Here is a 10,763-nt window from a genome sequence, read left to right as displayed (position 1 = left end):
TGAGAAGAAACCCCAGCGTGTGAAGACTTGGGTATCAATATCCTAATTCCTTCGGGAAGACAAGGCAGAAACCTCGATGTGACAGGTATAATGGGTGCGGTCGTCTGCCTTCGCTTTGGGCATGGCGGGAAAAGAGACCGGTCATGATATTCATCCTCCTTCTTCATTCCTTTAAATTATTCAATAAGGGGTTTGCAAATAATCTTAAAGCAACATATCTTCTAAACCAACAGAGGAAGGGTGCATAATTATATGTATTCACAAACGAGAATCAAGCCATTTAGTAGGCTCTGAATCTTAGGGTGGCAGGATTTATAGAGAACATAAAACAGTTGACCGATAATTCAATTATAATATGGATGTGTTTGTATAAGGATATGTCAAGATTTCCTATGTGTTGATATTTATTTCTTTTTACATTAAAGGAGAGAAATATTTAAAAGTACTGGTCAACTCTCGCTATCTCAATAAAATTGTATCTTGAACGTTTACCTTCAATTTGTAACTTCATAATAAGACTGTACTATGTGGTAAACCCTCAACGAAGCAAGATAATTTGGACTAATGTTAGCTGAGATGCAGTTGTTGTAGTTATTGCTTTAGTTGCCCAAATAAGAATTTATTGCTTACGTCGTAATTTTGAAATTACATTTACTTTGTATTTCTATTAAAGAACCATCACACCGTCATTTTCACAGAATAAACAAGATGGACTATAGACAGATGACGTTATGCGCAGCAATGGTGCTAGCCTTGCTAACAGCCGTTACCGTATCGGCTCCACTCAATCTGTGGGAGATAGCGGCACTCGATGACATCCTGGACGACGCCTATGAGGAGGCACTAGCTGAGCTGGAATCAAATAACGTTGGAAAGAGATCTAGTTCATGGACATGTAAGCATATTATTTTGGGTACATTCCAAAACCAATTTTAACCAAATATACGTTGAATTTCTCTTGGAATTACATATTTCATAAGAGGTTTCTCAATCTCTCAGCGAAAAGTAAAAAAGTTAGAAAACTGAAGCCATGTCTCAACCAAGACTACACTTTCCCTTTAATGTTCATGTTTATTATTTTGTCGTCCAATGTTTCTACCTTTTAGAAAAACAGAATTTCTTAATGGTGTCAGTGAAATATAAAAATGTTTTACCAAGTACAAAAAAGGGGCGCCAGGGGTAGGAAGCTGAATATCAATGCCGTTTGATTTAACAGGTTTTCGCCGCAAGGTGCCGGCGCGTTTGGGATGCTCCCCGGGGAGTAGAGGTAGAGATGACGATGATTACTTGACTGCTTTAGAGGGGCCACTCAGCACCACAACCAGTTTAGGGAAAACCCCTCTAAATATATTTACACGTCATATACGATAACAAAAGCTTTGCGTAAAAAAAAAGCTTTGGATAAGGTATTTTTGTTTTTATCTAATTTTGATCATTAATGATGTACAGTATTGTTAAAAAGATAGCAAAGTTAAGAGATTATATGGATTGAAATGATGATTTTGATAGAAATATCAGATGAAAACAAATATATTTCATATTTTATATTTTTTGCATATCTCTTCCCTAGTATTCTCTTCTGTCTCTTTCTATCTTTCTTGCTATCTCCTTCCTACAAGTACCCCTTCTGTGTTTCTCTCTCTCCGTCTCCATACACAAGTGTTTGATATCTCTTGTTATCACTGCCCCCTTAAATTTTTTTTTCAGTACATGTATAAACAAAATTTGAAAGTTGTTGCAGAAGTATAATGATTTGTGTGTTTATATATATATATATATCTCTCTCCGTTTCCATACACGAGTGTTTGACATCTCTTATATGTTATCACTGCCCGCCTAATTTTTTTTTTCAGTATACATGTATTTGATGTAAACAAAATTTGAAAGTTGTCGGAGAAGTATAATGATTTGTGTATTTTTGATATATTTTAGTCTATACGTCTGTGTATGTATATGATGGTGATATGAAGATTATGTATAATTTTCCTAGATTTCACAATGTGTGTGTATAAGTGTATTTGATTAATTCTGCTATTTTGGTTATCAGATGGTTTTTTATATATATGTATATAATTGTGTATAGTTTTATCTTTTAATCGCAGACTGATTGTATGATTATGTATGTTACCATGAAATGAAATATTACACTGTACAAAATTCTGCAATTCAGCCATGTTCATGGTTGCAAATGATTTTTTTTTAAATAAACCATTACCATTACCATTACCATTACCATTACCATTACCATAACCATTACCATTTAAACACCCTTATAGTTATCACAACAACAAAAAATGTTGGAAACATCCTCGCATACGACAGGATTTAGGCCTATGTGTTAACAAATTAATCTTTGACAAAAGGCGTGCAATTATACTGTTTGTCAGCCATGGAATATTTCTGAACACAAAAATTAAAGCTGACGAACATTATGTCACAGTAAATATTTTTTTTTACTTAATTTACATGATTTACAACATTTTCAGATTGCCGACACCACGTGACTGGAAGCCTGTGCAAGTGTTCTTCGAGGCTTGGTATGTCATCTAGCCGCTACTTCGAATGCGAAGGTAAGGTCATATTGCCAGTTGTTTGAAGACAGTCCATTGGTGGAATACTTTACTATCAGATCAAAAGTACCCCCCCCCCGTCTTTTCAGCCACACAAACACACACACACACACACACACACACACACACACACACACACACAAAAGAAGTACAATGCCCAAAATAGCCGTGCCAAATGTTACTTTGCCTCACCCTATTAAAAAAAAAAGAAATAATGTATAGGACGCATACTTCACTAATGCAAATCTGATAAAGTCCAGCACATCTCTCGCAATAGTGGGGGGAAGGGTTCACAATACTGGGGGACGGGTTCCAACGTAAAGTATCAGAAGTCCAAAAATCAACAGGAGTTATGGAAATATATGGTGACAAAACACAATGGCCAATATCAAGAAGTCAATGTTTTGTTGAAACAGAATGCAAATACCAGTATAATCATAACATCTCCACTCTAGAATTTTGCCGTGACATTTTACAGGATGCACATCTGATATTTTGTTTGTTATTCTTTTTCTTGTGTGAATTTTACAAGAAATCTATAAGGAGGAGAAGGACGCGTGTTAAACAGCAACATTCTTCACCCGACTGCTTTGAACTGATATGATGGAAACTTTTTTTTTTTTCAAGTCGAAGCTTTACATAAAGTCTATTTTCACGATAGATTAATGGATCAAAGACAATCACGAATTACACAGGATGACTAGATTGACTCAAAACCATCAACAAAAATCACCTTCCATAAATTCATCATTGCTAACTCGTTACAGGTTTAGTGTGATCTAGCGTACAGCAAGTCCTCTGTTCACCCAGAATGCTATTCATATTAAATAGGGAAATTGAGTGAAGCTGTGTGCTTTGGAGGCTATAGATAAGCAATGGCTTATTTACCTCTGTGGGTGTGATCCGTGGTTACATCTCGTTATTTCGAACGTTCATTATTCCGAAGGCTCTTCAGTCCGAAGGTTCGTTATTCCGATTTTCATTTTCGGATTAACAAATCTTCGGAATAACGAACCTTCGGAATAGCGTCACAAATGTTCGGATTAACGAACCCTTCTTCATTTTCGGATTAACGAACCTCTAGGTAAAGGAAATTTGTGTGTTTCGGATTAACGAACCTTCGGAATAACGAACCTTCGGAATAGTGAGCCTTCGGAATAACGAACAGCACCCGTGATCCGTATCACTATTTTAAGAAAATTATGTCATTTGGTTTTCTACTTTTACATATCAGTGAAAACTCCTTTACTCCGTTCGTTTGATTTCAGTCTGTGTACCTCAACTTACAGGAAAACAAATAAAGCAAAAATAAGAATGGCTTATCCCTTAAAGCAAGGAGAGGATGTCATGCATTATTTTGCATCAAATTACAGCAATAAGAATATCCTCAACTTCAGACAAGTGCGTTTTAAAGCTTCTTTATCTGGTGTCTATTGTCATAATTAGTCATATGAATATCGTTCTCCTTTTTCTTATATGTTTTTTTTTAAACCAGCTTACAGGCACATGGAATAATTTGAACTGATTACTTGAAAAAAAACATTAAGTGTGCAAACTTACCAATTTCATATTGTAATAGGTAAGGAAAACACTTTGGCACACGAGCAAAAGCAAGCAGTCGGAAAACGGGAAAGTCGACGAAATGTTTGTTTGTTTGTTTATTATTCTTTGCATGAAATTGGTAGATGGGAACTTAAAAAGAAACCCGACATATTTAATTTGCTGATAACAATATCAAAAAAAGTATGAGGAAAACATTGTTATATAACCCAAGAGCAGTGGTCCCATCAGTTTTTCCTATGTGGCTTTCATACACTAATTCGAATGCCCCAAGAATTTTACGGGTTCATGGTAATCTCGGCACGTCTTTAATGGCCTGCACGATCTGCCAGTCGGCCTTCCTGTATCCCAGTCAAAGTTGGCCTCAATTTAAAGTTTGATGTCGGAATCGTGCAAAGAAAGATAGGATTCAGCCTGGATGATGCCAATTTTCAGACCCGCGATTTCATAACATTATTAACTCTTTCTGTGCCAATATGTAAAATGTTCTCAAATTTCACACACATAGACCTATACCTGTGGACAGGACATCATCGAGGAATTCAGATGATTAACAATTAAATAAAAAGTTGAGCCATCATAAAGATTTGCCTTGATTGACATAATTCAGAAACCAAAGAAACCATCCGCCTTGATGAAATCATGCCTTTAAGATGAAGGATTCAAATCCAGCCATTTTAGAAGGTTGAGTACATCTTTGTAAACCTTTTAAAGGGAATGGCTAGTAACCGATCAGTGGGAATCAGTGGGAATGCTGAGGGGTGATTGTTCCAATCCTTGCGGGATTCATTTAAGAGTACATTATATATCTACTGTTATGTGAAAATTATTTGCTTCAGAACGGTCTCATATTCAAGTAATGTGCAGATTAATGCCCCGTCACTGACCAGGCATGCTAACCTGGAAACATTACACTGCACATTACTTGAATATGAGACCATTCTGAAGCAAATAATTTTCACATGACAATAGATATACAGGAATGTACTCTTAGATGAATCCCACAAGGATTGGAACAACCATCCCCCAGCAGCATTCCCACTGATTCCCACTGATCAGTTACTAGCCATCCCCTTTAAGGAAAAAATGGTTTGATAACAATTACCCATTAAACAAGTGAAACACACGCACACACACACACACACACAAACACACACATTGACCTTCAACGGACAGATGTGAGGTGCAATCATAAACAGAAGAAAAAAGATGTTCTGGCAGAAAGGAAGAACTTATGACACGTTCTACTTATTGTTCATCAATTAATACTTTAATATATATGCATGTAGACATATATATATATATGTTTCCGAACATGTGGAGAATTCACGTATTAGCTGCACGAAGAAACGAAGAAATAAACTGGAAATGCATTTTAGCCAATAAAGAATGAGTTTATGCGATTCAAATTATCAGCGGCCTCCGCCTTCAAATTCATTATATATTCAATATATCTATATAATTATATATATATATATATAGATATATATATATATATATATATATAGAGAGAGAGAGAGAGAGAGAGAGAGAGAGAGCGAGCTTGATTCCCATATATATCAATATATCTGTATAATTATATATGTGACTCTGCACCTCAAAACAAACAAAAAGTCGCCAGACATGAATTTTTAGTTGAGACCATATTCCGAAAGAGCAGACTTTAAGCTTTAAAACGATGTATAACTCAAATCAAATGGACTCTCCTAACCTATCTAAATATTGGAAAGAAAGCACAAACTCAGGAAAAGTGTGAACTGAGAAAAGAGGCTCTGAAGTACATTGTCTATTCAAGCGCTTAATCCTTACCAAACCGTGCTGGCTGTGCGGTGAATGGGACAAAAACAGGAAGTAAACCAACAGAGTAAAAACAATGAAGGGATTATCAAATTGAATTGAAACTAAGCATGCCTCATTACCATATTCTGTCCATAATTAATGTCAACTTTCAAAGCAGTATCACTATCCTTTCAAAAGTTATTAGAGTTGAAAGTGAAGAGTGTGGACAAGGTTTTTCAGAAATGAAAAGGGGATTCTAAAGACACACATAATCACACTATTCTACCAAAAATGTTCGAGATAAACTGCTAAAAAAAAACACACACCTTCCTGCCCATTTTATGATACCAAATTTTTGCATAATGTAGAAGAAGACCCGCTCTTTCGGAAAATATGAAAAAGTCAAGTTCGGCTAGGTTGACCCATTTCACTTATTTTCAGTCCTCACGCAAAATCAGTGTGTGCGACTTTATGTTCGTTTTGAGGTGCACGGTCATATATATATATATATATATATATAGAGAGAGAGAGAGAGAGAGAGAGAGAGAGAGAGCTTGATTCCCAAAGGCACTTAATCCATCCATTTTCAATGGCTTTAGCGCCTTTTGGAAGCAAGATCTTCATATATAAATCATAATTTGTGTATATTCTATGCATGCGTGTGTTATTATATCAAACTGTTCAAAGATGTGTCAGGCATGAGAGTTGTCGTGTTTATAATGCCACCTCTTTGATGACGAAATTCCCGAGGCTCTAAACTCAACCTGCCACAATAAAAAAAAAAACTGAAATACTTCTGAATCACAAGACGGCCAGTAAATTTGGCTATTTCCTTCTTAAAAATATAAGATAAAAAAAGATACTGTTCTTTCGAGTGGTCTTGATGAATTCTCAAAAAGTGAAGAAAATCATGCTTCGATTTATTTGAGTGATCGAGTTCACGTGAAATCGAATAGGGCAACCGCAATATCAAATGTCAGTTACCGGGATCGATATTAGTGAAATCATCAGCATAATACCCACTAATGCTTGATGGCCATCATGACTCTTGCATTATTGAAAACTACCGATAAGAGATACTGAATACTAAATAGTCAATCAATTACCATGTAAACAGCGTGTGAACCTTTTTAGTAATCTTTCCTGAGATAGTGAAGACAGTGAAAGACAAAAGATAGATTATGTCTTCCATTCGTGGTCGTTAACGGGAACACGATACGTTACCCTCCCCCCCCCTTTCTTTCTTTGAATAGAATGCAGGAAAAAGATGCCCACATACATGTACATAAATTATATAATCCTTGCCTTTTCATTTGCTCTTTCTCTACAGTGCCGCCTTACCTGAATAATCCATGGAACCGGATCACACGCAATTGGTGATTTCCCGCCATAGGAAAGGAGTTCCTCTCGGGCACCATATTCAGCTTTTCTCTCCCCCTCTCCCCCCCCCCCCCTTCCCTCTCTCTCTCTCTCTCTCTCTCTCTTTCTCCATCTCTTTCTCCCCTGTCTCTTTCTAACTCTAACTCTCTCTCTCTCTCTCTCTCTCTCTCTCTCTTCTCTCTAACTTTCTGCAGAATTCAACATTTTTTTTTTCGTTAAAAGAAACGATGTGTTGTCCTCCCTTGAAGAAGATTATACTCTATGTTTCTACATGTCTTATTCCTCATTTTTTACACCCAATATACCCGTGCATTTTGGACGATTGTGATGAAGTTTTGATAGTAGGGTAATAGCAAAGTATAGGTGGTGAAAGTACTGACATCATTTTTAAAGCCATTATTAGTAACACAGTACTATACCATCTATTTAGCATCTAATTACTACACATCCTGGATGTAAACTAATTAATACCAGGGTCTATTCTGGATAAAATTTGTTTTTCTTCAGTTTCAGTCGAACAAACGAGAGCTGTCTGTAGCTTCTTGTAGTCTCATTGTGAAGATATCTTGAATTTTGCAGAATTTATATCTCAATATTTATATGTATGTTTTTTTTTCTGATTTCGCAAGTGAATATATTTTGCTATTTTCGTAGCATTGATTGTTGAAATGTCTTTTAGTGATTATTATTGATAAACCTCAATGTATTCGCTTAATATTTTGTCGTAATGGCTATATTATCGAACACAAAGCCGTGAATGGATACATTGATGTGAATTGAAAAAAAAAAAACGCTGGTCAATCATGCCCTTGTCTTGTTGCGTCACACCTCCTAGAATCGTTAAAGAATCTAGAAATGAACGCTATGTCACCGTGGAAGATATGGCGAAGATATTAGATTTCAGGTAAACATAATCGGAGACAAACCCGGTCCGCACTCTTCGTATCTGCGGGTGAAAATTGTAACAAATGGACGTGGGTGGAGACAGAGATTGAAATACTTTGTTGGAGGAATGTTACTTGCTCAAAAAACAACAACAACACCAATCAAACAGACAATGAATTTCGTTACAACGGTATTCAAATATATGTATATGTCTGAACATGCGTTAGTGGATGGTTTATATTTATACATTGCGGGTAAAGGCTAAGTTCTCTTGGATGAGATATTGCTAAAGCTGCTTATCATCAAAAGTTGTGTGTTACGATGAGTGATTTGTTATAGGCATCAGAGAAAGAAAATGCCAAATTTAAATACGGCAGAAATAATTGCCCAATGTCCAATACCCATGTCCATACCAAATGTGTGAAACTAGTCTTGAAAAAAACAAAACAACAACCGCATTTTGTGTAATGATTTGTAAGATTTGATGTTGAATGGAGCAGTAAAAGCTGCAGAAGAAATCTACCAATTGTATGTTTCTTTGTTTGTTTGCTTGTTTATTTGTTTTGTGTGTGTGTTGTGTATGATGTGTGTGTGAGAGAAAGAGAGAGAGAGTATGTTTTAAGGATTGGGTTTTAGGTTTTGAGTTTTGCTGTTTGTGAGTGTGTGTGCCTTGTGTGTTTTGGGTTTTGTTTTTGATTTTGTTTTTTTATTGGTTTTGTTTTGTTTTTGTTTTTGTTTTGGGTTTTTTTTTTTTTTTTGGGGGGGGGGGGCAATTGGGATTTATACAATCTCTAGTATAGCATGAGTGTAGGGTGTGCTGTGCTGTGCTGCAATATGAAATTGAACTTTAATGATATGAACATATTTTATGCAGCTTTTCAAAATAATAACTTTTAACTTTCACCTAATCAAGTTGCAAGCTTCTTTTTTTTTTAGACATAGGCCTACATATGTGACTCTGCATCACAAAACCAACAAAAAGTCGCCAATTGTCTTTATTTAGATAAGTCAGATTCCGAAAGAGCAGACTTTCAGCTTCAAAATGATAGCAACTCAAATCAAGTGGACTCTCCTTTAAAAAAAAAAAATCTAAATATTGGAAGGAAAACACACACAATAGGCATATAGAGCTGAAGTTAAAGAGTGTGTAAAATGTTTCTTTTTAAGAGGAGACTCCAGACAAACCTTACTACACTATTCTACAATTTAAAAAAAAGGATTGTAGAATCACTGCTAAAGAAAACAATTTCCCGTTCTTGTTATGAGCCCAAGGTTTAAAGAAATTCATAAAGGAATGGCTCTTTCAATATTGAATATAAGAAATTCCAGGTTATGAATTTACCGGTTTCACCTATTTTTAGTCTTCACATAAAAGCAGGGCTTGCGACTTTTGGTTGGTTTTGTGATGGATGGTCACATATTATACAAACATATGACAATTACTTTTATTGGGAATTTCTATCTGTCTATCTTCTACCTATATAGAGAGGTAATGAGCGAAAGAAATGGCACCTAACAATTTCATCACTTCATGGTTTTAGGTTTGTTTGTTTGTTTGTTTGTTTGTTTGTGTGTGTGTGTCTGTGTGTGTGTGTGTGTATGTGTGTGTGTGTGAGTGCGTGTGGGGGTTGTTAAATGTGTTGCTAGACCTTTTTAATATTGAAAGATGATGATCTCAAGTCCGTGGGGATTTCTAGGCTCGCTCTCTTTTTTATTCTGTCACAGAGTTAAAATGTCGAAAAGTAAGAAAAATATTAAATCTAGACAAAGGATTTCATTATTTTAGCAGTATACCAAAAGTACCTTTTGAAAAATAGAAACGAAATACTAAAATAAATTATGAATGGACTCATGAAAGCAGTAGAAATACATAATGACATCATTTTCTTTGTACGTTTAACATTAATTACGACGTAATAAATGCTAACATGATCTTGATCTATAAGTATTTTAAAAAAGCGTAGGCCTACATTGTCAAAGGTAAATTTAAAAAAAAAATGAATATTAGAAAATAGAAAGTACACTTTTTCACCAGCATTAAAATCCAGAAAGGTTTTTTTAAATATATTTTTAACAAACCCTAAAAGATTAGGTAACGCTACACAAAGAGATCAAGATGTTTTTTTCTTCTTCTTTCATGAATTCAATTCAATTCAATTCAATTCAATTTAATTTAAATTCAGTTCATTTATTTTCATTCTTCTTTTTTCCAACAAAACATAACACAAGATAAATCAGGTATTACATCATAAACAAAAACATTTGCCTTTGCAATAAATAAATGATATTGATAAACTGAGAGCGCATACTGGCAAAAAAAAAAAATAATACAAAGTCATGCTTCAGTTGAAAAAAAAAAGAATAGAGAGGTCCACTGAAAAGCAAAGCTTGTATATTGTGAACCACTCATAAAACTTCTGAATTACTTATTTACAAACACTTGTGACAGATATGATATATGACAGGACGGGACAAAACAAAAGAAAGACAACGACATGACACAACTTGCCAGAATAGATGAAAAGAATGGAAGGAAAGAAAGAAAAAGAGAGAATGCCTTCACCCTGAACAATGGAAATGGAACAGGGG

The 10,763-nt window shown here is 35.2% G+C and overlaps 1 protein-coding gene across 1 annotated transcript; it reads left to right on the top strand.

The window, feature by feature from the left end:
* The first annotated feature begins 708 nt into the window (after nucleotides 1–708).
* Nucleotides 709–7,310, top strand: LOC139708562 (uncharacterized). The gene is made up of 3 exons (XM_071620505.1): nucleotides 709–895; nucleotides 2,487–2,570; nucleotides 7,240–7,310. The coding sequence occupies exons 1-3, from the start codon at nucleotides 709–711 to the stop codon at nucleotides 7,287–7,289; spliced, it is 321 nt and encodes a 106-aa protein (XP_071476606.1). The 3' UTR covers nucleotides 7,290–7,310.
* The last annotated feature ends 3,453 nt before the right edge of the window (nucleotides 7,311–10,763 follow it).

The sequence above is a fragment of the Diadema antillarum genome, unplaced genomic scaffold (assembly GCF_040938485.1).
Source record: "Diadema antillarum isolate AM-2024a unplaced genomic scaffold, OU_Dant_1.0 seq00001348_RagTag, whole genome shotgun sequence".
Taxonomy (NCBI): domain Eukaryota; kingdom Metazoa; phylum Echinodermata; class Echinoidea; order Diadematoida; family Diadematidae; genus Diadema; species Diadema antillarum.
Note: the sequence above shows the minus strand (reverse complement) of the source record. Positions and strands in the feature narration are given on the sequence as shown.

Coding starts and splice junctions, on each gene's coding strand:
- LOC139708562 (XM_071620505.1), top strand. CDS start 709: ATGGACTATAGACAGATGACGTTATGCGCAGCAATGGTGCTAGCCTTG. Junction 896..2,486: donor GAGATCTAGTTCATGGACAT/GTAAGCATATTA, acceptor CAACATTTTCAG/ATTGCCGACACCACGTGACT. Junction 2,571..7,239: donor CCGCTACTTCGAATGCGAAG/GTAAGGTCATAT, acceptor CTTTCTCTACAG/TGCCGCCTTACCTGAATAAT.